This window comes from Gavia stellata, chromosome 2 (assembly GCF_030936135.1).
Source record: "Gavia stellata isolate bGavSte3 chromosome 2, bGavSte3.hap2, whole genome shotgun sequence".
NCBI lineage: Eukaryota > Metazoa > Chordata > Aves > Gaviiformes > Gaviidae > Gavia > Gavia stellata.
The window spans coordinates 32,804,350-32,831,661 of NC_082595.1; the positions used below are offsets into that span (position 1 = coordinate 32,804,350).

A 27,312-nucleotide genomic window follows, 5' to 3' on the forward strand; every position below is an offset into this window, starting at 1 on the left:
CTTTGTAAATTTGCTATAAAATGGCTGCAGCAAGGGATTCAGATTATCAGACTATCAAGTAAATTTGAGTAAGTCTTACATGTAAAAGAAAATATACACATTATTTTCTTACATTTTTGTTGCTAGAAAGAAGAACAGGTGGTAAATATTGTTGGAGGCATAGTCTCAACATGTTCTTAGGTTGCAATTCTAGTCAGAAAAATAACTGACTGTGGCACAGTGAGACTTAGTGATTTCAGATCATGTGCCTCATTCACTCCTAAAATCATGTTATCTTAAGCTAATGCAAGCTCACTCTAGTGGATTTAAACAGAATATACATAATGGTACAATTTAACCAGCGGATTCATCATCACCGTGGACACAAAGAACGCATGTTTTTTTAGAGCTGGCACTTCCATAATAATTAGTGTGGTATGTTAAATGAGGATATTACACACATTTTTTATTTTTAGTGTGATATAGAGTCTTTGTTCTATATAATACAAACATAAAAGTAAAGAAAGGTTAATGCCATATTTTTTTTTAAATAACTGTTTCTTAAACACTTAATAGCTCAAGACTAAATTTTTGTAATCCTTGCACACATAGGCAAGCCTTTAGGTGAGCACTTTAGATAATTTCTAGATTGGCTTGTGCTATTTTATGATAGGTTAAGCTACTTAGCACTTTAAGTTTTGTGTGGGTTTTTTAATATCTTGTTAAATAGATGATCAGTGTAATTCTTATTTTTACGTATAGAGATATTTTTCATATTGCTTCTTGTCACAACAAGAATGTTTACATTCTTTAAATACTTGTATCAGATAGGTTTGCAACTTAATTTTGATTTTATGTACAAGTCCATGATAATTCTTGATCTTATGAATTCATAACTGTTAGTGATAGGAGTAATTTAAATATGACAATTTAAAATTCATTCTGCCTCTTATCTTGGATTTTACATAAGTTTTCCAGGAAATATTTATATAAAGGTGTTTAGAATAGCTCCCAAAGCACATGTATTTCATAATGGAAATGAAAATGTACTGGGTTTTGATATCTTAATATTTTTCCCCTCTTTCTCTTTTTTCCTTCTTTGAAGTAAAAATAAAGAATATCCATTGGAAAGTTATCCTCCAATCAAATATGAGAAAGAGATATCAGTTACTTGTAAACCAAGCCCAATTTGTTGCATTCAGTATTCCGGTATGTACAGGATTTATAAAATCTACAGCTGTGTCAGTATGCAGAAAGAAAAAAAATATTGTGTGACATGCTTTATTAAGACCATGGATTTAGTAGGTAAATTCCCAGAAAACATTCTGGCAATACCATGTGCTGTTTGATCATCATTTTATAGCTTGCAAAACCATGGAAGCTGCTAAAACGTATACAAAAGGATTCGAATTCTTTGATTTTACATATTGTTTCCTTTTGGATTTATTCTATAACTTTCCCACTACAACTTGAAAATTAGTAGTCTAACAAGTTGTTTCACTAAGGAATTTATTTTCTGAGGTATTTACTTAATGTCATTAGGGTGTATTAAAAGCTGAAGTTCAGTTTCAAAAGAATCAGAATACTCCCATTTCTTACATAAAGTTCATTCAGTTTTTATATATTAAAATATAAAAAAAGAATTCTTCCATATAATCCAAAGAAGAGTATTTTTCTTAACTGCTTTGGAGAAGTGAGTCTTGTAATAGGTTTAGTCATTTCCAATCCATATAAATATTATTATACAGAAACCACTTCTTAGGTTACCAATCAAATGTATTACCAAGTATATAATTACGTCAATGTACACTCTGCAAACCACAATATTTTCAAAGTATTTAAAAATTTATATCTTTATAAATATTTTGGGGACAAGAGCAACTTTCATCTTCAAGAAATAAAAGGAATTAGATACAATCAGTAACTTTTCTAAAATTTATTCCAGCCATGTGTTCCCTAGAGAATGGGAAGAAATTATTTTCTCCTGAAAGAAATTCATTGCAGAGAGCTTATTTCTAGGAATGGTATGTGTGCTTAAAACTAAAAGTTCTTTTTTTAGCTAAGAAAAACATTGTTATAGTTTCAATAATACATTTTAAGTATAAATCCTCTTTTACTTACTCTGAGGAAGGAACATCTTTCGCACACACACGCATGTACACGCAGGCTTAAACAGCCACAGTATAGCAAAACAAGCTTTAGCAAAACTTGCAGAGATTTTTTTTCTTGGAGTAAAAAAATCATATCATTGTAAGTTTGTAAAGAGATGTTCTGTTATTGTTGCAGTCTGTGTTGACCAGATGATTCTTAGCTTTACAATATAAATTTGCAACTTGGAATTCCAGCTTGGAACAGTCTTTCAAGTGGTCTTTGTAAAGTATGAATCACAATAATTAATATTATGTGCATCTTTAAACATAGTAGAAAGAAAATTAAATAGAAAACTTAAGTAAAACTTAAGAGGTTGTAAAGTTGTGTTCAAGAATTAATGCAAACCTTCTTAGATTTATTAAACATCCTTTTGTAGTCTTGGAGGCGTTATGAGTTATAACTTGTTGCTCTGTTAGAAGAAGTTTTCTTCAGGATCTGAGAGGATGTTCCATTAAACAAGTCTCCAAAATTCTACGCAAAATTATTTTCTCTCATTCTGTATGCACAAGAAGGTTTATGTATTGTTAATTATGTATGTATGACTTACTTACCTTATAACACTTCCCTGATATACTTAGCAATCAGCTCTCAGGCTGAAAATGCATACTGTCAAAACTTTAGGAAAAGTGGGGGAAATCTGCAGAAAAGCACCATCCTTTAGCTCAGAAACTTCATACCTTTGAGTTTGTGGGGCATGAATTTTTTTGAATACTTTGTACAGGTCTACTTATCTTATTTTTGTGATGAAAATATTTAACAGCATTATTTAGTATGTGCAATTACTAGTACTTGGAGAAAAAGTCAACTGAAATATTGCTTGTCAGATAAAATGAAGAATATTTTTATAAGGTAGTTCTTTGCCAGTTTAGTGTACTGGTGCATTTAATAACTGGTAACAAAAGAAAAGATTCTGGAATGCCTCTTCTTAGCATATATGTCTACCCCATTGTGTGTCCCACTTAAAATTCCCTTTTAGTAGATGACTCTCAGAGATTAGAAATATGGATCTCTTATCTGTTTATGTTGCCATAATGTGGGAAAAAAATGTGTTGCGGAACATAGTATTCTGAACCTGCCATGTGGATGGTACTTGGACAGTGGATAGCAGTGCGTAATGTTGGTGAAGTCAAGCATGACTTTTATTCTCTCTCTCTTTGTAAAGATACTCGGGAGATTTATGAAGGGGGTGTTCAGGTGGTACCTCTTTAAAAATACTTTTCACAGAGAACCTAGTAGCATTGATTAGAATTCTGCACTTAATTTCCTTGCTTTATCTCACTTGTATCTTCTCTTGCTCCACCCTCCCTTATTTTTTCCCATTGGTTCATTTATCTGCTCTTTATTATTTTAATTTTGTCAGGAAAAGTTTTTGAGCAAATAGTTAAATTTCACAGGTCACTGCAATTATGTAGACATTAAGGGAGTCTATCCTGTCATTGTGTGCCCCCGCTGATTAGCAATATAAATGAACAATCTGACTGCACTTGGATAGTTTCTAGGATTACCTTATGAAGGAAATTTATCATCTTTAAGATAATGACTAATTATCATCAGAATGATGATCAGAATGACTAATATGTGCTTTTTATTCTAATATATAAGAAAAGGTGATACAACTTAATAAGAAGATACAAAAAACCGAGTGTAAGGAAATAGATTTAAATGACTCCTAAAAATTTCCGCACTTAAATTTTGAAGGACTTTTTTTGTGAAAAGTGAATTTCTGCCTTGTGATGAATAATTGTTTTGAGAATATGTCAGGACAAGCAACAAATTGCATACAAATTCCTACCAAATTCATCAATATGAGTTTATGATGTTCATACAAAATGTGTGTTCAACATATGAAATGAATATCCAGTGTGTGTTTTGTTGTAGTGACATATTTGATTTTTATAATTAAAAGAAACAGCATATTAGGTCCTTGTTGCTTTCAAATATAAACCATTAGACATTCTTCTTTATAGGGGATGGAGAGATGCTGGCTTGTGGCCTGGCTGACAAGACTATACTGATATTCAATTCCAATCTCACCAATACTTACAATGTTTTTTCAGGTAAATTTATGAATTACATTATTAAAGAAATAGTATATAATTGAGTTTAACCTAAAATGGCATAGTAATGAAAAGATTCCACTTATATCACCTTGAGAAGAATGGGGGAGAGGGGATACTGCTGATTCAAGATGTGGAAGTTACTTCTCTGATTGGTTAATTTTGTTCTAGGATTGAACTGCCTATCAGGTTTTCCCATTTCTCAGTTTTCTGGGAGGTAAATAGTAATGTATCATGATATATATTGCAATCTCCATTGCATATGTATATTACAATATTTAAATAGAAATAATAAAGACAATATATTGTAATGATAATGCATGTGCATATTGCAGTAATATATTGTAACACATTATTAGCCAAAAAATGGACTGCATTGACTTGGCAACAAATGTGTTTGGTTTGCAGCTCCAGACTTCTAATAAACAACTACTTGAAAAAAAAGGGACTATTTCTATGGAGAAATCCATATCTGCAAAAGTGTATGCATGTGCAAACACATGTGCATTACTTAACATTGTAAATAAGCCTTAAAAAAATGAATTCTAAATTTCTACAAGAACTTATCTGTTAAATTTTTAAGAACAGTAAATGTTATGACTTAAAATTCATATAGCAGGCCTGATTTACTGTGGAAGTTCATAATGGAAGATGACTGTCATTTATAAGCAGGCCCCAACAAGTATAAAAAGAGACTATTTTAAGTTATTTTAGAAAATTATTTCTAAGTAAAAAACTCTGATAACTGATTTCTGAAAACTGTTTTTTTGAGTAATTTTCATTGTATTTTGTGGAAGCAGCTGTGGCATTGTGACAGCTAATGCACGTAACATTACTGAAATTTTCCTCTTTGTGTGAGGAAATTGATGAAAATACATGTTGTGGGCAGGGTAGTAAGGTCTTTTTTTCCACAATAGAGGGTTCATAAACTTAAAAAAATGTTTTTCTTCACATATCACTGACTAATTTGAGGAAATTCATAGTGAAAGTCACATAATCTGCAGGCAGTAATAGTGTTTTGAGATTTTATTGACATAATTTTGTTATTTAGATAATACTGGAACAAAAATAGTAATTTTGTCCAAAGGGACCCCGTATATCTGGAATATATCTATTAAACATTGTTTTAGAAGATCAGGATTTCTAAAAAATGCAACTAACCAAAAGAGATCAAAATTCTGTATTTCCTTTCCTTACTTATTAGAAGCATCTATAAAAATAACATTACAGTACTGCTACAGTATTTGGTACACAGCAGCTTAACAAGTTTGTGCCCAAAGAATTCAGTGTTTCTTCAGATTATTAACACATCTTTCTTAAGTAATCTGAAGAAGCAAAGATGTAAATGATTTTCAAGAACTTTAAAGTCTTTTTATTTTTGTAGCAGGGCTACTCTGAACATGAAGAAGAACATAAATGTTGCAAAATTATTCCATGAGGCTATAAATTATCAATGCACAGTATGTGTTCTGTAGCTGTTCTTTGCAGTTTGTCTTTTGCATCACAGATTCAGCATCTCATTATATGAACCACTATCAAGAAGTTAGGCAGGCTGGTTTTACTTGAATGTATGTAGAGATTATGTGCTGCAGAAAGTGACATTTCAACCCTGTGAAATGCTCGTTTTCAGATTTTTTTTCACTGGAGTTTGTTTTTATGCAGGCTTAATCGATTTTGGATGGGTAATAGCTGAGTTTTATCTTTGTTTCATCTCAGGGGAAGACACTAATTTCATTGGCTTTGTTGTATCTATACCTCCATATACTTGCTCCATACCGAACACTATCTAAGGAATGGTTTGATACTGGCAATAACAGAAAACATAGACTTTAATAAGAAAAAATATTCACTTAAGTAGACATATTTGAAAGCAGAAAAAAAAAGGTTAGAATTTAGAGGTTTCTAAATTTGAAAGAAAAACTTAGTTCATGTTAATCTGTAAATCATGAAGGAAACAGTACTTAGGTTTTGACACATTATTAACAAAAGACTTTGTCTTTCTGTGAAGTAAAATTAAATATTATGATTTTATAAGTTGTATTTTAAGATGTATTGCTTAACATACAGAGTTCAGATTCCTTTGCTAATTCAACATTCAGAGCTCCCTAAAATACTGCAGTACACTGCAAATGCAGGCTAATTTATTGTGATGAGAAGAGTAAACTGACCTGCACCAAACTTCATGCTACTACAGAGAGGTTTTTTTCTGGTGCCAGTAGTTAAGGTGTCAAGTACTAGTTCCTTGTGTTGCTTTAAAAAAAAATTGATTTATTACTAAATTGTTCTTCTGACAATTGGCTTTGTTCTATTAGTTTTCTTAGGTTTTGCACTACTGTCTAATTTATTTCATTGATACCTTTCATTCTTTATTCTATGTCTTTTTTTATGACGCATAGTCTGAAAAGAAGTGTAAACCACATTCTACTTCAGGCTCTTTAGGTAGCATAAGAATGCAACCTGTGCATGTAGTTCTTTTCAAAAGCAACATAAATGTCAAACTGTCAGATACTGTACTGTAGGGGAGTAGGAACAGCAAACCATCAGTTACGGGCTTATTTCATTCATGTAGTTCTTCTGTACAGTTCAGATTATCATGGAATCACCTATTTATTTTCAACTTTAGATGCCTTTGGTTTTGAAGTGTCATAATAAATGTATTTTCTTTTCATTAAAAACCATGATGCATTACTCTTATTCAAAGCTGCGATCAATGGTAATGTAAAACTTTCCTTTTTCACAAATTGGCAACGATATCTATTCTGTTAAAAAATTTCAATTTCAAGGCAGCATTGACATCTGAATATAGCTGATTATCAAAAATCATATTTTTATAATGCACCATCAGAGGGGACTGATATAACAACAGCCTAATTAATTCAGTTTTGTTCCCTGAAGTGCTCAGTTGCAGTTTTAAGTAGTTCTGCATTCCTCTTCAGTATTGGCTTTTCAGGTGTTTGTGTTCTCTAGTGAAGCGCAGGTAATGTTGGCCAGCTTTAAGAGAGTTACAGCCAGCATGGCCTTTTTGAAGAAGTCTTTTTACAAAACGAGCAGCTTCTCAATGTGCTTCAGGACTGGGGAACCCTGAGTAATGCCTGTTTTGAAGCTTACTGGCCTCTTGAAAGCCAGCTGGCATCTCCTTCACTGTGCTTTGGGATTTGGGGACCTGGAGTGCAGAGATTCTTAAGCTTTTTGCATGGCTTTTCCAATTTTCCAAACATCAGATTTTCTCATGTTCCTTACCACTTTGGAAAATGGTTTTGTATATTGTGGTAAGGGGTTTTTTTGTTTGTTTGTTTTGTGGTTTGGTTTTTTTTTTTTTTTTTAAGGCAGGTAATTCAAGGCTTCCAAATGTTTTTACAAAACCAAGGCTCCCAAGTAAATCTTTGTGTTGAGAATAAAATAAGTATATTACTTCCATATGTACTTATCCAGTACCTGGCAGTTTTCTGGTGAAAATTCTATAGGTTTTTGGTAACTGGGAATTAAAATATCTTGTTTATAAGCTTTTTTATGGATATATGTTTTCATAGATCTGAATTGCTGAGATAAATTCATTAGTCTTCCTCTAATTTAAAGCAATCAACTTCTTTTGTATAAAACTTCAGTTGTCTAAAAAGAAAATGTGCACAAGAGGGCACACTTTGAATGTTTTAAGGCTAGGTGAAATACGCCAGACTTCGTCTGAACAGATTAGAATAATATGGGCCAAAGTTTGTTAATTTTGTTTGACATACTTTCTTCTTTTTTGACCTTTTTGATCAGCATCAATATAATTTTAGATGAAATTAATAATTTTAGCTTCTGGGTGATGTTTCTGGCTTTCAAAGTTCTTTCTTTGTAAATTTCTAATCTCATTTTTAACTGTGTGACACCAAACTGGAAAAGTCTGTTTCTTGTAGAAGGTTTTTGCTATTAACTGGATATTATAATACTTTAAACTATGATTTTTAAACAGACAGTTACATTTTTTTTATCTAATGAGACAATCCTGCAGAAGCTGTTGTAGTGGCATGTTCATTGTGTTTTTACAAAAGCAGCTACCTCAATAATAGAAGCCTAATTAATAAAATAAAGTACTGCAACTATTTGCAAGGTCTTAAGTGGATTCCAGAACATGTTTAATACAGAATTTCATTACAATATAATATTCAGATTGTCTTTTTGATTCATACAGTATCTTTGCTTAAATTGAATTTCAAGGATGTTTCTTGAAAATCCCCTTCCAATCTCTTGAAAGATTACAGTTGGAATTATCATTGTCTGTAGATAAATTAGATTGGTGATTCTTTTGTAACTGCTTATATTTTGTGTTTTAAAATGCTGAACTTCGACAAAGTCAAAGTCAGGTGTTCTGTTGCTGAGACTTCTACAATAAGTACTTATTTGCCATGGCTGTGGTGAGTTCCTTTACTGCTTTAGGTTATAAAATCCTTCAGGGTCTCCGTAGCCTTGCCTTCTTTCCTTTTAAAGCATCATTCCATCAATTACATTGTCTTCTTCTGGAATATATGGCACTTTGCAGCTCTGTAAAATCAGTTTCTAAGCACTTGAGGTTAAACATTCAAAGTTCATATGAAGCCTGATTCAGATCCTGAAGGTCTTCAATGCCAGAGTAACCATTCTGGGACTGAGGATTTTTCTCTGCGCTGAACCGTTCCACACCAGTACATTTCTTGCAGGCACATGACAAAAAATAAAACAGTCTTTACAAGTTCCAGTGGGCTAACTTCAGTTTTGATGCACTTCCAAACCTCTGTTATTAGGGATGGGCAGAGACAAAGAAATCTAGGATGAAACACTCAGGACAGCTTATTAGTCAGAGCAAAATAACGCATGATCATCAACACTGCGGGCTAGATGCCAGGTTTTGGGCCTCTCCATGAGCCAAATACTAGCTAACAAGCAGATGCAGAGTGCTGTGGTCTTGCATTACGACCATCCTATTTTGCCATTTGGGTAGAGTAGCAAGTCATAAGGCAACCATCCCAGTTGAACTTTGAAATACTTGGTAGCCAAGCTTTCAGTGATGGTTGTTTTCTTCATTCTATTACAAACAAGGGGATGAAGTCAGATTAAATTATTCGCTGAATATCTCTCTCTGCATAGTCTTTTTCAGACTGACGTTTGGACATCTGTGCATCAGAAAACAGCTTTTCCAGACCTTAGAAGCTTGATTAGAAGCATTAGGAATTGATGGTCAAACTTCTATTTTCTGCTGAGTTTTTTGCCACAGTTTGGAATAATTTTAATCCAATTCAGCACTTAACTCTGAGACAGTGTTTAATGAAAAAGAACAGAATTACAACTGTTAGCAGCAAGACTCACCATTAATGACAACAACCTTATAACCACTTTTGTGCTTCTATTTCAGTTTTGTGTGGAGATTGAATTTGTTAATATTACTATGACAGTGAAGATGTGTGAATGTGTTAACTTGAAGGATGTTTATTTGTCGGTTTGTTTTATATTTGTTTAGAACTATTTTATACTTCTAGTTGAGTCAAATCTGAATTGCAGAAAGCTGAAGAAAATTTAGATACTAGTTTTTATTCTTTTAGAATGTGAATGTCTGTAAAAGATAAGTGTGTCTTTTATATTTGTTATAACATTGTTATACAAACTCCCTTATAGTGATGGAGGCAATGTCGTACAAATGCATATAAGATCTGAGATAGAATAACTTGGTATTTCTCTGACATTATTTAATTTTGTGAATCTTGATTATTAATGAGAGACATTTTTCCATGGTTTTTGGTGGAAGAAAAAATCAATAACTGCTTTACTGTTACCAGTTTTAATCTAACCATTTGAAGCCTGTATTTAAAATTTATCTTAATATTGTGTATAATTATATTAAAACAATTCAATTAACTCTGGAGAAATGTATACATTCAAGAAATGGACTTTATGATATTTCCATTATTGTTTTTATTAGGTCATGATGGGGCAGTTAACTCTGTTGGCTGGAGTCATGACAAGAAGTGGTTAGTTTCTGCATCAGAAGACAGAACTTTAAGGGTCTGGTCAGTCTGCAACAATGAACCTGCCCTAATTCTGGTAAGTAGAAACTTCTGTCAGTTTGTTTCACAGAGGGCACTGTTTTGCACTTTCATCTACTAACAGCTCTGAAGAAGGAACATACAGCCTGAGCTACAGAGCTACTGAGTGGTGGTGATTCAAACTGATACTATGATCTGGGTGGTCTCTATTGACTTAAATTAGGCTTTTATCATGACAATTTATGAAAAGAAAAAAGCAACCTAGTGGGCATGTCTAGAAGGTCTGGTTTTATTGTTGGCTCTGTATACTCTATTTTCATTGGCTCAGCTCTGCTTGACTTTATAGTCTACTCCCCAATTCAAATAGAAGTTTAGAATATGAGACTAGATTGTATTAAGTTCAATTGACTACAAATACTATTAACTTTACTGCCAACTAATTTAAGTAGAGTGAAAACTTTATTTTGAGATTAATAGATGTCAAAAATAAGAAGGGCCACTACATAGCAGGTTAACATCCTGGCATATGATCAGGATAACAGGGAGACTATGCCTTAACACCAGGAATCTCAGACAAAAAATATTCATTATCTTAGAATCCATTCTTAATAATTTACTTTGCATTTCAGGGCAAAGAAAAGTTCCGTAAGAGTGTAGGATTTGCACAGTTTTATTTTATAGATGCATTTATATTGCTGTGTTGTGGAGCTGAATTTCATCTATTAAGTTTCCATCTAGACAAAACCAAAGATGACCTCAAACGGTGAGTACAATTGCTCTTTAACAGACCAGTGAAAGTACTTGTACTGTTTGATCTGGCATTTTTTGGGTGATGAGGTAAGCTGGGGGGCAAGAATATTACAGAAGAAAAAAATAGAACAAGAGTAAAAGCTAATTGTAAAAATACTTTTGTTCTGGCATAATAGAAAAAAAAATTGAAATGTCAAATAATTTTTTATAGTGCATACCTTAACTGCTGCAAATACTGTTTCACTATTACGGTTACCGTTTGGGACCTTCTGAGCTTTACCTTCCACCTGTTTACATCTTAGTGTGCATTAATGTCTTAAGTTATGTTTGAGTAGCTGTTGCAAATCTTTCTCTTGTGGGAATATTTCTATATACTTTATCTTGCACAGACTCCAACATGCTGTGACTGTTTTCTTCTTTCTCTGTTGAATGGAAGTAGATCGCTTCATAATTTTCCCTGACTTTCCAACTGTTATATTGTATCCAATTACTTTTCTTATTATCCTGTTTTGTCCTTGTGTTTCTTCATTGTTAGGCATCCTTCACGCACTTTTTACTAATACTATTCTATTTATCATTATATGGCTCCTTCTTTCTGACATGGAATTAGTTCTTTTATTAAATGTCTAATATACCTTTTCTGTTCTTTTAGTTTATAATTGGAGCTAAAACTGTCCTTGTATCCTTTTACTAAATTTCTCTGCTCTTCATTTGCTCTTGCTGGTTTTCAACAGTATTTGTGTATATGAGACTTTATCATAGTCAAATACATCTACATATATGCATGTATATATGTGTATGTTTAGACACAATAGCATTTAAAAAAACAAGATATTTTTCTTTGTCTGATATTATGACTTTAGATTTTGAGTGGAAGGACACACAGAATTAAGGTTACAACACTGAAGTCTATTGGTTGAAATTGTGAATGCTGTGTCCTGTCTGTTAATGATATTGAATCGTATTGGGCTGCAACCTTAGATGGGAAAAACTGGCCTATTTCCTTGGTAGTTTTGCCACTGCACAGAAAAACAAGTTAAGCACAGGCTTAAATATGTTTTTGAATAGGAGTGTTTTCCTGGATAGGGGCACGAACCTGGTAGGTGAAAATTCACTGAAACTTTAAATGGTCGTATAGAAAACAAAAGAAGAAAAAATGCCAAATTCTGTCACTCCTTTAAAATACACTTTTTTAAGAACAGAAAATCCTTCTTATTTGAAAAAGTAGCTAATGGATTATGATCTAAGTTCTGTTTATAAATTCTTCAAAATGGTTAATTAATTGAGGTTTTCAGTCACCCACTTGGTTTTACAGTTAATCCACTGTCACTTGTGATTCTTTACCTTGCATTCCCGGTCAGAATCCTTAATGGAGATTGTTACTGTGGCTCTTACTCATATTATTTCAGTCATATACTCTACTTGGAATGGGCATATAGTAAATAGATAGGAAAACTAAGTACAAAGGAATACAGAATTTTCTGCTTTGATTTTATAGTATATACATTACGAGGTTAAATCTAATAGAATAAAACAGAAAGAAAATACTGAAATATAGAAACAAGTTATTTTGAAAGGATTTTTTCCCCTTGACCTTCTTTTCTCATAACTGGTTCTGCAGACATCTCATGTTCTGAAGTGTTTACCCTGTAGCAATGGGTAATAGTACAGGAGGAACCTGGAAGGCAGGAAAAGTGAGTCCTGTTCCCAGGTTTGCATGAAATCTATTCATAGTGTAAACAAGTAATATTTGGAAACTGAGGTGGGCAACTGTTTCTCTCATAGTATTCTTAACTCTTAAAATTTATACAGGCAATCGTGGAGGAACTTAGAAAAAGAAGATGGAAAACAATATTCTGTTCTTTTAGATCCTTCCCTCTTCTGACTATTCTTCAGTTTTAAGATTTAGTTAAAAATATTTTTTCCTTCTATTTGTAGGTGCTTAGGCTTTAATAGAGAACTTTTACTGTAGTATGTAAAGTGCTGGCTCTAGATATCTCCTTTTTTTTTTTTTTTTTTTTTTAAATACCCATGTCTCCCAGAGGAAAGTATCCAGTAACCTGAAGAAAATCCTTACTGCAGCTACTGTTGTGGAAGACTTATCTGAACTACCTTTAAGCTAGTTAGTTCTGAAATTAAAGGTAGTGTTGAACTTGGTGTAATTGTAGAACCCACCCAAGCAGTTTGCAAGGACTTGGGCACTGAACTTCTACTGTGTTCTGTGTTGCTCCAATTGCTTTGTTAGAAGCATATAATATCCTGTTTTAAAGCTGTTAAAGTATGTATGGTTGTGCTTATAGCAGAATTTTGTTATTGCCATGCTCTCAGTATTCCTTGATGCATTAACACTAACTCAAAAATAAGCTAATAGACTCTCTGGGATATTAGTGTAATGCCAAAAGACCAAACACACAATTGGAGACATTACAAGAAATCCGCAAACCAGTCTGAGGCCTGGTTATATATATCTATAAAAAAAGCTATTAAAGGTTAATTTGGTTTGACATTTTCTTGTGGATTCCCTCCAGTTCATTTCCCAGCATTTCTTTCTTTTATGGAACACTGCATCATTCCTTTTGTTTCTCACAACTCTTTCATTCTGCCTTCTGAGTCAAGTTTGGAAGAATGCTTCAATGGAACTGATTCAAGAAGAGGCTAGATCTAACCCCTAAGCATGCTTTACACCCTTAATTAGAAGGGCATGGCAAAGCAGTCTGGCTACTGTATTTCAGATGTAAAGACAGTACAATGACAGATCACATCACTGTTTCTCTGTGCAGAGTTTCCAAAGAACTCTCCACAAGTATTAACTAACTAAGCATCACAACAACTTAATTAAATGGTTAAATATTGGTTCAGTTCTAAAGATGAAACTGGGAAGTGGAAATAAGAAAGAATGTTATATTCCTTATTGGCTTATTTAAATATATCCTTATTTACATATGCCATAGAGGAGATTTATTGCAGTTCTGGGAAAAGGATACAGATCTCCTGACTTCTGCTTGTATGATTAATCTCAAAATGATTCACAACCTAAACAATTTTCTTTACATCCTCCAAAATTACTAACTACTGAATTTCCACTCTCATCAGCAGTTGTGTATGCTGATATGAAGTGTAACTATTTGCTTCTCAGTTTTGGGGGGTTTTTTTGGATTCTTAATTACTTTTAGTTCACATAAGAATTTGAGCAGAACAAAACATCTATGGGTTGTTATCTCGTTTTTATAATTTTATGTGCTGTTTTAAAGATCAGCATGAGCAATTTGAAAAGAGTTTAAAAAGGAGAAAAATGTCTTCCATTAACAGAAACAGTGCCTTTTAAAGCCATTATATTTAGCAACTGGTGTTGTAATCATACATACAGTAAGGGAAGCAATGATAAAATATCTACTCTGATGAAATAGGAAACTATACCAGAACGTATTATAGATGGATAGAGCAAAGGCCATGCTAAGTGGATTTAAAATTCAGCATGCTAATGATACATGAGAGTGTTCATTTCAGGTACTTCTGGAAGGTTAATGTTTAACAGGATAATTCTTTTAATGCAAACCACTTTAAGCCAGTTTAAACTTCTTAAATAACTGGGCTGCACAGACCTGATTCAGAAGTATGATAATAAGAATACTCTACGCTTGGTTCCTTTGAGCTTTAGCCATTAGATCAAAGAACTTAAACACTCTTTTTTTTGGTCAGAAACAGAATGGAAACTAGATGAGAAGTATATAAGTCATAAGATGAATTCTAACAACACTCTACCACCAACCATCTCTAAATGCTTTAAATTTTCGCATGCTTATCTTTTCTTATGTCTAAGATTCATTACATAGGGTCAGTGAATGACAGCCACCCTCCTCTGTAGTGAAGAGAGAATATTTTTCAGTTGTGATGAATTCTAAGTGTTCCAGAAGATGAAGTGGCTCTTTTCCTTTTCATGTAACTCATTTTCTTATTTTACTGAACTCAAGGCTGTGTCTGGAAATGTGTAATGGAACTACTGCTTGAAGATTAACTTTTACAGTGCGTATAATAATGTTTTTAACAGCCTGAAACCTTATGATCTGTTATACTGATGATGTTTGTGGTCTGTCACTTAGTTTTGACTTTGTCATGTGCAGCCATTTTCCTTAAAATTTTAAATGTCACATCTGCATCAAGCTGGGAGTTTTTGGGTTTTGGAAGGGTTTTTTTACGTGCCAATTTGTCTTCTGGTTTTAGCATAGTAACATACTTCCACACCTTGAAGTTTTTGTCTGTCATGAAAATGATTCTACTTTATCTGGGTCTCCTGAAAAATGCTTTCTGCAAAGGACTTCAAATCTGCTGGAAAGTATACACATCAGTCTCTGCAATCATTGCAGGAAGTGTTTGTATCTTAGAATCTGATTTCATATTTTATTTCTGAAGATATACAGGTGTCCTGAAAATAACTATACACTGTAAATTTATTCCCCCAAAATGATTACACCCCCAAAGTACGCAAGATACAAGAGATTACAGAGATTAGTAATTTACACTGTTGTCGGAATTCTAATGACTGAAGACGTTAAAGGAGGACAGAATTGTAGTTTTGAGTATATCAAGACAAATGTGATTTTTTTGGATACCTTATCTATAGGATTGTCAGCTGAGATTATGTGCTGTACGTAGAATTGGAGACCTGGAAAAAATGTAGTAAGAAGACACTGCTCATCCATTTTTTGCCTCCATCACAAGCTTTTCTGTGGTTTGAGGAGATGTTGGTCTAATTCAGACCATTTTTAGGGCAAGTTTATGCTACAATAGCCTCTCTAGTTTATTGGATGGAATTTTGCTTATATTCACTTCACACTCCTGGCCATCATCTGTGCAGCATTTTCTAGGGCATGTAGTGCTTTGTAATAGCTGAAAACAACTTCACAACTGTCTGTGACAGTGCATTCATATTGGAAACCCTGCAACAAAAGTATTAGCTTTGCTAATGGCAGACTATCAAATTTAGCTATAGAAAGTGGCCAGACCTGAGATGGAATTCTTAACCTAGTTGTATATATTTTTATTTTCAGAATTCACTCCTGAAGGGAAAATAAATTATTTTTTTTCTCCTTTTGAAGATTTCTTATCTTACTTGTTATTACCTTCTTTTTTTACTTACAAAGTAACCCTTGCTATATTCACAGAAATCTGTTGATTTTCTGCAGACAAAAGCAGTTTTGTTAAATGCACCTTCTTACTGATAAGTTGTAATAACTTTCAACAATCTAAAAAGCTTTTCTTTTGTGTGCTCTTCACACCTTTACCTTGATAAACACTATGCCTTCTGACCTTCACTGGATTAATTCTGATTAATTCCTCAACAAGCCAATTGTAAGATATATAACAATCTTTTCTATAGCAAACAGAAAATTATTTTAACTTAAAATGTAGATTGTGTGCTGTTGCTTACATTTCAACATACATTATTATTCCCAAATTCTATTCTTATATATTACAAGTGAGCAGCATTTAAGCTTTTGTCTTGTGTCTGTTTGAATTATGTAATACCTTTGTTTCACAATCTGATTACCTACCTTCTGTGTTGCTTGTTAATCCTTAGTTTATGGAGATACTATTAAAGCAATAAAGAGGTAACCCAAATTGTTATATACACTTCAATCTCTAAGAGACAAGAACTAATGTACAGTGTCCAGCTCAGTGTGTCTACAATGCCTGGCTGAATTTTAGTTGACTTGCACTTTGAATTGAATGTGTAGAGAACATGTGGTAAACGCATTATGTCAAAAAAATATAAGGTCTTAAATATACTAAAATTCCTCTTTTTTTGCTAATGGGTACTCTTGTTCTATTTTTTTTCCCTCTGTTACTTTGGTTCAGTTTTGTCCTAACTTGTCTTTGATGAATCTCAGTGTACTGTGTTGGCTGAAGATTTGCTTTCTAGGTGAAATTCTATCTGGTAAACACCCTGTGAGGTGTTTATCTACGTAGCAGACTGCACTGTAGAAGAGAGACACTTCAGCTGACTCAAAACAATTGATCCTGCATTTGAGAGCAATTTTTCAGCAGGGTAAATTAGACCAGAGGAAGCTTCTTGCTGCCTTCATTAAATAGTTCCTATTATCTCAGTCAGCTTGTTTAAACTTAGCTTGGATATCTTTACCCAAAAATGGAGATAAATCAGTTGTTCCTGAGGTGCAGACAGTTTATTTTTGTAGTCTACTTGAATAAAACACTTGTGGATACCACAAAAGGTTCTTGGATTAAATTGCAAAACACTGTGTTTTACCTTCTGCATCACCATGTCTGCCTGGAAAAGCTCAGCAGGTCATTGTTTAAGAATGACGAAGAAAGGCAAAAGCAAATCATTAACCATTTTTCTTTTGAACTGATCCAGTTGATAAACATACTGCTTTTGTCAACTGATCTCAGTTTTGTAAACTTTTAGCATTGGTGGAAAGAAACAGTAATTATTCCTACAAGTGTGTCACACATGCACTTTTGTGTTGTCATTAGATAGACATGCTAAAATGGAAGTATAATACTTACAGTTACATTGGAATTATTTTACTGCAGAGAAGTGTCTGCATTTAGAATATAATGTAGAAATTTTGAGTTATTGCGGTGTGTTGACCTTTTCTGGCAGCTAAGCCCCCACCCAGTTGCTCACTCACTCTCCCCTAGTAGGAGACAATTGGAAGGGCAAAAATGAGAAAAAACTCATGGGATGAGATAAAGACAGTTTAATAAGTGAAGGAAAAAGAAAAAAACCCTAAGTGATGCAAAAGCAATCACTTACTAGCTCCCACCAGCAGACCAATGCCCAGCCGGTCTCTGAGCAATGGCTACATTCAAAAAACTCCTGCCCCCCAGTTTTATTGCTGAGCTTGTCATTATATGTTACGGAATATCTCTTTGGATAATTCAGGTAAGTGGTTGTGGCTATGTCCCCATCTGACCTGTTGCACTCCCCCAGCCTACTCACTCTGGGGGCACAGTGAGAAACACAGAGTATCTTAATGCTGTGCAGACACTGCTCAGCAATAGCTAAAACCCTGGTGTGTTATCAACACTGTTTTGGTGACAAATGTAAAACACAGCACCATACAAGCTACTGTGAAGAATCACAGAATCACAGAATCACAGAATCACTACGGTTGGAAAAGACCTGTAAGATCATCAAGTCCAACCTGGGGGGAAAAAAAAAAAAAAAACAAACAAACAAACAAACAAAAAACCCCCACACACCCACCACACAACAACAAGCCACAAGAAAATTAACTCCACCCCAACCAGACCCAGTACAGTTATTAACAACACAATTCATAACTTATTCCATTAACACTAGCATTCATTTGATATTTTTTGCAGATACAAACAGAGAAGTGTTTGCAAATTGGTACAGAAATTTCCAATGGCTTCAACAATGGAGATTACCAGCCTTTCAGCAGTAAATGATTTCTACTCTTGTATCCTTCATATTTCTTATTTTCTTCATAGTTCTTTGGACTTAATGACATGGAAGTAACTTCAGCTAAAGTAATTAGCGTTTGATTATTTACTACTCTTTTTCTGCTAGAGTAAAAATGCTGTATTTTTTGTAGTACTGAGCTTCAGCCTTGGACATAAATTTTTTAGGACTATAAGAATTTGGTGCTGCTCACAAAGCACTAAATACAACAGAGTCTTGATATCTATTTATTTGTCACCTTGTCTATCTATATGCTTTTGTTCCTTTAAATCAGTTTAACTTTAACACAGAGAACTGTACAGATATTGTACTTACAGCTGGCAGCAACCGAGCATTGGAAGTTTTTGACCTCAATGCAGGCTGCAGCACAGCAGTGATACCAGAAGTTCATACTAGATCAGTTCATCAGATCTGCCAGAATAAGGTATATACTTTATTGAATTTTATTTGTAGTACCACTACAACTCCATCAACAAAGAAATTGGAGGCTAAAAATATAATTGATAGTAACCGATAGAGTTTTTTATATGTTGGGGAGGATGGGCAAGGTCATAAGCCTGTGTGATAAAGGCACCCAGATCTCATTTGTTCTCTAGTGGAAGGCAAGGAGCAGTGAGAATGACTGAAGAAGCTTGCTATTAGGGAAGTGTATATTACCCATTGCCTTACTTGCACCAGACTGTAATAATGTAGTTCAGCCGGAACTTTTCCTTATGTAACTGTTATCCTATAAAAGTTGAATCTGAAGACAGCTGATTTATTCTAGAACTTCAGAAATAGCAACAAAAAAAAAAATAATTGCTCAGTACTGCAGTAGAACAGATGACTTAAAACCCCTCATACTTTCTCTTTTTTTACTTGAAGATTGATTTGAATGTTTGGAGGTCTTATGATACCGTACATGCTGGAATGCCTACTGCATTAGGTTTGGTTGAGTATAGCTCTTCATTCCTAGTTGAAAAGTCCTTGCTTCTGTGGGTTTAAAACAGTTTCTTATTACTACTTTTGTATAACTCTTTGTGGGTTTTCCTGAGAGATGTGATCTGGTAAAACACTTAAAATTGTGCTAACTATTTCAGTACTATTTGTAACACATATAGGCTTAAATTTCTGGCTTTTCTTTTTGCTTGGTCAGCTTAGTGACTTCAGGTTATTTAATCAAGAAAAACTGTAAAGCTGTGGGCAAGTATTCACTTGGGAAAAAACCTAGAGGTATGTGGTATAGCAAAGAAAATTGACCATTTTGGGGAAAATTATAGATCAAGGTTCTCTATTTTTTCAGTTATATAAAATTAATACTTTAGATAAGTGAATTGGAAATTACACATCAACTATTTTGTTGCAGTTGTATAGTTTAAAGCTGTTAGAGTAAATATAACTCAGTGCATTTGCATTAAGATCATATGCTAAACTATTTTATAGACTTATAAAAATATGCAGAATGCTGTGTGTAAATTACATCCTGTTTAAAGGATGAAACCTATTGGAATCTAAGGTTAGCTAGTGAGTAGGGGTGGTGCAATAGAAGTAAATCTGTGAGTGAAACAGTTGATGCTGAAGATCCAGTGTCTACACAACAAAATTTATGGAGGTTTTCCTTTGGACTAGCCCTAGTCTCGTCTTGTGGAATTAATACTTGTTAGGGACTGCAATATATATATTCTTGAAGTACATTTTCTGGTTTAGATTCATGCAAATCAGTTCCCATGTTCCAATACTGCTTTGTGATGCTACCTGGACAGGTGTAAGTGGGGATGCTCAGGAGATTTGTTTTTTAAATAAATAAAAAAGAAAATCTATTTAGAATGTCTTGTAAAATACTAAGGAAGATATGTTTTGATTAAGTGTGGGAGAAACCTGTTAGCAAATTATTAAATACATAGGATATTCTAGAAACATAGGTGAACAACATGACATTGTTATTTCTGGTTTTGGAAAGCAGCAGCTGTAAGCAAGTACATATAATTTGCAATGTAATGACTTCGATTTTAAACTGTTCTTTTGGTCCATTCTAGAGATTGTTTGCAAGAATTGGCAATGTGTGAAATTCATCTCAACCTGCAGTGTACTTGATTAAGCTTATTTTATCATTTGGAATATGTTCTCTTCACAGCGGATATTGTCTGATGTATAATAGAACAGTATTCTGAATCTTCCTCCAGAACAGGAATAAATGTTGGCTGAAGAACTATGGCTGAAGCCTGCTCCTCTGATCCTGTGCCACTTGGCCAGTTTAAATGTCCAAACCTATTTCACCAGTTGAAGCTAGGCTGTATCTCTCTATATCATCATGAGTGCTCTGCCTCTGCAGCTATGAGTCTTCACTTCTCCACCTCCTACAACTGCTTTCCTTTCTTCTCCTTCTCGTACTTAATTCCCTCCTCTAGTAGAATCCTCACCCCACCCCCCCAATACTGTTCCAGTCATGCACAACCATGTAGATTACTGTTCACAGAGGTCCTTTGCCCTGATTATGTCTTCCCTTCTCACCTCCTTGAACCTCAGTGTCTTGCAAGGGTCCAGAGGAGACAGATGAAAGGAAGAAACTGGGTTTGGGGAGGTAATGGCCATGAAGGAGGAGAAGGATGCAGGGAAGTGAAGAGAGCAGCATCAGTAAAGCTCACTCCCAGAAGGTTGGGACTTCTCCTTTAGTACGAAGAATAATTCTAAACATCTTTAAACTAAATGCAGTATCACAGTTAGAAAGTCTTTCACTTTTAAAATCAGCTTTTAATGCAAAGGATTACTTTAGAAATGAAAAATTCAATAGCATAATGATGAAGAAAAATTATAAAAATTACATGGAAGCTGGGGAAAAAATAGTTATTACTGTGATTCAGAGCAGAGAAAAATGTAAGAAAAAAATCTTGGCTGGTAAATCTTTAAAGATAGTAGTTTTCATATTTGCTTAAAGTAAGAAGCTGCCCTATATTGTTACATGTTTATAGTGAGATGAAGAATAATGAATGCAGTAAAAATATATCTGCACACTAGCATCATATCATGATGGAAAGTATATATCGCTGTACTTAATCTTTCCTTCTTTATCCTTGTTAACTGTAGGAATAGCCAAATGCCTTAATACTACCCTGTTTGATTTGCAAACCTTAAATTGCAACAGTGGTTGAAAGTAACGTGTGTCTATATAGACACACTGTGTATATAAGTACGCCAACAGATATATAAATATCTTTGCACTATAGCTTTCCATCTATAGCATTTCAGTGATTTGATTGTGTTTTCTTCAGGTCTTTCCTTATATTCTACAAAACAGTATTTTGTGGTGTGAATTTTTGTTATTTTGTCAACATCAGGGAAGGGAAATCAGAGCAAGACTGGAGCAAGCATCTCTCAGATGGGAGATAGATATTTTAAAACTTATAAAAAGGCCACTTTAGAGCTAGACTTAAGGGGGTGTGACAAATTTGAAGTATTGGATGAAATAAAACAGTAGAAGGAAAAGAGGAAGCTGGGCAAAATTGTAACAGAAAAAAACTCACCTAGGGAAAAAGTTGTTCTGGGTAGTGTGCTTACTACCACATTTTTGTTTATATATTTGTATTACTCGTGGCACATTACTTCCTATTCGTCATCTACTTTAGATTAGTACAGTTATTTAGGATTTGATATATAAAGAACCCTTAGTCCTGGATACAAAAGCGTGCAACTTAGCTTACTGAAGTCCAGGAGAGGAAACCACAAAAGACAGGCCTAGTTCTTGAAGCTCCATATATGATTAAAGCTTACACAATTAAATTGCTTGCAGAACTTTAGACCTTATACTGCTTGCTTAGAACATACATAATCTTGATTTAATTGAGCATATTAATGTTTATTATTCCAAAGCTCAGTGTATTTTTGGTTCCTTAAGCATTTTGGCCCCAAATTCCCCTGAAGTGCTCAGGGCATAGCATATAATGATGATACAAAGCTTGTCTTTCTTCATATACAGGTTCTTCCAGCAGTAATGAAACTAATTACCATGCTTTCTAAAGGATTTTAAGCCTGTGTCCTTAAATATCACCTTCCAAATCCACCACAATAACTCCCATTTGACTACTCTGTTTTTTATAACTTTCACTTCCCCACCGCATGCACTTTCAGTTTTGTTCCCTATGATGTTCCCTAAACACTCCTCCCCTATCACAGCCTTATCTTCTTGTCATGTCCTTATTACTAGTTGTCTGAGAGGCACACCATACTGCACGCCTGTTCTAAATTACTCTTGTGTTGGCTGGCTAACGGCTTGTCAAACAAAATCACTTTCCTTAATGCCTATGCTGGTTTGAATTTGTCTGCTAATTACTCATTTACATGTATCTTATGGAAACATAATTATTGTAAGACCTTTATCTCTCTGTCACATTGGATTTAAATAGTGAAGCAGGTTAAAAAAATTCTGGAAGGGAATCAGCAGATGGTACAGTTGCATAAGCATCGTTTCATCAGGAAACCAGGCTAAATACACAGTCCGGTGGAGATGTGGTGGTGATACTGCTGCAGGTTCATGTAATAGCTTACTTTCAGAGTGTTTGCTTAGGAGCTGGGGGAGAGAGGTTCATTGTTCTCCTCAGTCTGAGGAAACTGGTGGAAATCTCCCACTTTTCAGTGATAGGCTGGTGTTGAGGGACCCTCCACTCTTCTCCCTGAACCTGTGTCTGGTTTCCAGACCCTACTCTCAAAACTGCTTACGATATTTTAGTGCGGGGTGTTGCTAGACCAAAGTGATGTCATTAAGCTTCTTCTGAGGCAATGAGCAAATGTTGCTGTTCTGGCTGTAGTAACTTCACCTCACTCTGATAGGTAGTCTTTAGCCATCTTATACCAAGCCAGACAAGGCAAATACCCTAAGCTGGTAATTCCAGGGAGGTGGTGGAGTCACCATCACTGGAGATGTTCAAAAACCATGTAGATGTGGCATTTCAGGACATGGTTTAGTGGGCATGGTGCTGTTGGGTTGATGGTTGGACTTGATGATCTTAAAGGTCCTTTCCAACCTTAATGATTCTGTGATTCTGTGATTCTGTAATGGGTCTACACTGCTATAAGTTGTTTTATTCAACCAGTGATCTCCAAGTTGATGAATTTGGTTTGATACATAAGATCACCTAATGAAAATTGATTATCAGTGGTTACCAAAGTATTATGTGACTTTTCATCATTCCATTGCTTTGCATACTAACTTTTAAGAAACATAGTAAGATGAATTGATTGAAATATCAAAATTGTGTTCCTGTCTTAGAGTTTAGGAACCACTGAGATACAGAAATAGAGGGCAATTTGAGATCAAACCACAAAGATTCAGAGCTTTAGTGTTAGCAATACATTTGTAATACTGCAAAACATGTCCTTCGAACAGGAATCGATCAGTATCAATGACAAATATTTGGATGGTATTATATTCCACTAGCAAACACAGTTATAGATTACATTCATTTTCAGAGAAACAACAAAGTTTCTAATTTTCTGCCTAGGTCCTTTTGTTTCAAAATTCATTGGTCCATTAATTAGGAAATGTACATGATGTGAAGGCTGAAAAATGTAATAGGAAACTCAGAAGCTTGAGTCAGTTAACTTTTTCCTAGCCATAGTGACAAATCTGTCTGAAGGTATAATGCTTGCCTGGAAGATGTGGAGTTGTTTCTGAGACATCTATTGATTGATGCCTTTAGCATAAGCCAGCTGCGCTGTTTGGATGATATCAGTGATGTTCACATGGAATTAGTGAATGAGACAGGGATTCTGTTGAACCATGTCCTTCTTGGGGCCAAATTTTATGTGGAAGTTGCAGTGTAATTAGTCCAGAGAGAAGCTGAGAAGGAATTAACAGTGGTGGTTGAGGAAGGTGATGGGGCATAGGCAAGTGATTTGTCTGTTAGAATGAAAGAATATAGTTTGAAGTGTGTGTTGGAATATGCTACTTTTTGCATTAGATTCTTATAAATTATAGATTATCATAAATTAATGGACTATAAAAACACAAAGGGATAAATAAAACTCAGCTTGCATATTACCCCAACTAGTATATATTTTCTTGTCTTCTACAGCAATATTCAGTAGCAAATGTAGTTTGAAGATACAAGAATACCTTTAGATTAGAAAAGCATATTACTGACAAAATGTCAGGGCAGGGAAGGAACAAAGGGATTACACTTTTTCTTACCTGTATTACTGTTAGTGTATTCTAAATTAAAGGAGTAGTGCATGAAGTAAATGTGTACATGTCTATAGAACTTTTTGTATTGGACTCTGTGATCATTGCTGACTGAAGAAAGGGATGGTGAGTAAAAGTTTCAAAAGCACAGAAAGAAAGGGTGCTCTGTAACTTTTAATGAATACTATACTTTGGACAACTACTGTCTTTCTCTTTTACGATTACTCTTTTTTTGTAGTTATACACAGCTAATGTGAGAATGTGTAGTCTTCGTTGGGAAATTCATTGCACGGTGCATTTTAGTTCATCTGTTAGAGCAGGCTGTGGTGATCCTTAGTTTAGGAAGGAAACTTGCTTAAAGCAAAGTAAGTGAAAGCTCTTATAGTCTTCTTATGACGAGTGCCCCACTTTGTCTTGCTGTTTGGGGAATTCTGTTGACTAAATACTAGAGCATTTTCCAGCTATACGCCAGTTTTCATAACTAATAGAAGATTCCTGGCAGTCAAGCACTGATTGCGGGAAATGGCCTTGAGGTTTCTGTGATATATTCAGCCAAATCAAGAATGTGAATGGTAGGGAAAGGAAAGAAGGAGTTTTAACTGTTTATATTTAGTTCCCTGGAGAAAGAAGTTTGTAGCCAGAAAAAAGGCCAGGATTTGCCAATGTGGATGTTAAAAAATCAGAGGTTTAAAGATAGACTGGATTTAATTATTTAAAGGTATGAAGCCAAAATTAGTCCTGTTATGAATCAATGCAATTGCTACTGAAGTCAATGGAAAGTGTGCCCACTTATGCCAGGGCTAAACGTGGCTTATAATGAAATGTTGGACTACTCTGGTTGTCTCTATTATGTAGTTTGACTTTGTCAAGATAGATAATTCCTTAAGGTTTTATATTTGTACTTTTCTTTTTTCTCATGTAGATGAAAATTATATTTACAATCTGAAAAAAGTAACTTTAAACTAGAAATTGCTAAAATGTTCCCAGCTTGCATTATATGTGTATATTTTCTGCTTTAATGTGAACATATTTTTAACTGAATAGTCATTCTCTGAATGATACAATCTTCTAATTAGCTGATGGAATTTATGATTTCCTAGTGAATGGCCATAGAGCATTTCACATTTGTATAATTTATCAATGTTTTGGATATGTCTATGAAAAGTATGAAATACTTAGTTTGTCTTGACAACATGAATATTCCCTGACCTGAAGCTGATCAATGTTAATGCTTGGTATGGTTTGGTGCTGCCCAATAATAAGAAAATCTTGAATGAAGACAGAAAGTATAATCTGAACCTTCCTTTAAGGATCTGGGAAAGTATTGAGGTCTTACTGCTTTTAACAGGTTTTGATGGTGGTAACCTCAACCTTTCTTTGAAGACCTTGTAATGACTGCAAACAGATGTGAACTTAAGGTAGGGCACATTATAGGGAGAGGCTTTTGGAATGATAGTTTTTGAAGGGCCATCTTCTGAAGAAAACACATAGGATAGGTCCAGGAAGTTTGTGTGAACTGAATCTTGTTGGCTATGCAAAGCCAAATAATGCTTCTGAAGTTCTGATAAAATATTGTTAGGAGTAGATGAATCCAGTAGCCCAATGGAGTTGAGGCTGCTATATCTCCCTGCCCCTGGGTCCAACCAGTAATGAGGCTGAGCTTGTATACCCAGTTGGCACATATATACATATACACACAGCTAGCCACACAGATCAACAGAGGCAGACACTCAGCACTCACTCAAACACAGACATCACCAACAGCCTCATCCTCTTCCCCTTTTTGACTGATTAGGATAAAGGTCCATTAGTGGGAAATGTATACATAAATACAATGTTTATCGCTCCAGAAGCTGGGCTTGGACACAAGCTATCCAGTAACTGTCCTTGGATCTCTGCAGTTCCCAGCTGCTGGCTGGCACCTGGGCATGTGAACCCATGTCTCTCTGGCAGCTGGCCTGGACCTTGGTTCCTCTGGCAGCCAGCTCCTTCAGATGCTTCACTCCCCAAGACACACACACATACCTGGCTCCCAAGCCACTTCACCTACTTGCTGACTAGTCCAGCTTGAAGTTTGCTAGCAATCACACACTAGCTTATGCACCCTCACTTGCCCGTCACTTGATCGAGTTGTTTGGACCACAGATGCTTGGTCCAACTTTAGTTGCTGGTGTTTAATTTCATTCACTCCAGTCTCTCCAGTTCTTGGCACTCAGACCAACAGGCTGTCTGATCTATGGCCCTACTCCATTTGGAAGCACCCAGACCCTCACTCACTCCAGGATATACAGGCCTCTTGTGGCCCCCTATCCAGTTGCTGACTCTTAGACTTCCATATACATGTATGCTGATAGACTAGAGAGCCCCTTCACCCAGGAAAATAGTTAGAAGTGGAGTTCAATAAGAAGACAAGAAAGGTTGTGCTGATCAGATGCAGGGCATGGCCAAACGCACTGACCAGCAGTCTGTTTACATGCAACTGGCTTGTTTTATTCCCTTTCCCCTCTATTTTCCCACACTTGTTCCTCCACAAACCACTTTGATCCCTCCCTTTCCCCATCCTTATTTCCTCCCCTAAACATCCCATAGTGTCTTGTGCAATCACAAAATGATCTTCTCCTACATCCCATAATGAATTCCATACCCTGATAGGTAGTAATCCCCATCAGTCTGCGAGATGACCCAGAGAGCCTCTCCTGTTGACTTATCATGGTGGGTGTCATCCTTGGACCAAAGGGCTCTTGGCAGTCCTGGGACAACACTGAGAGGAGTAGA

The 27,312-nt window shown here is 34.9% G+C and overlaps 1 protein-coding gene across 1 annotated transcript in view; it reads left to right on the forward strand.

Moving 5' to 3' along the window:
• WDR27 (WD repeat domain 27) overlaps positions 1 to 27,312 on the forward strand; it is an 85,400-nt gene that overhangs the window by 22,566 nt on the left and 35,522 nt on the right. The window contains exons 15-20 of the mRNA XM_059827963.1: positions 1,085 to 1,188; positions 4,098 to 4,187; positions 10,123 to 10,244; positions 10,816 to 10,949; positions 18,284 to 18,381; positions 18,686 to 18,807. Coding sequence (XP_059683946.1) covers positions 1,085 to 1,188; positions 4,098 to 4,187; positions 10,123 to 10,244; positions 10,816 to 10,949; positions 18,284 to 18,381; positions 18,686 to 18,807 — 670 coding nt within the window. The remainder of the gene's footprint in view (positions 1 to 1,084; positions 1,189 to 4,097; positions 4,188 to 10,122; positions 10,245 to 10,815; positions 10,950 to 18,283; positions 18,382 to 18,685; positions 18,808 to 27,312) is intronic.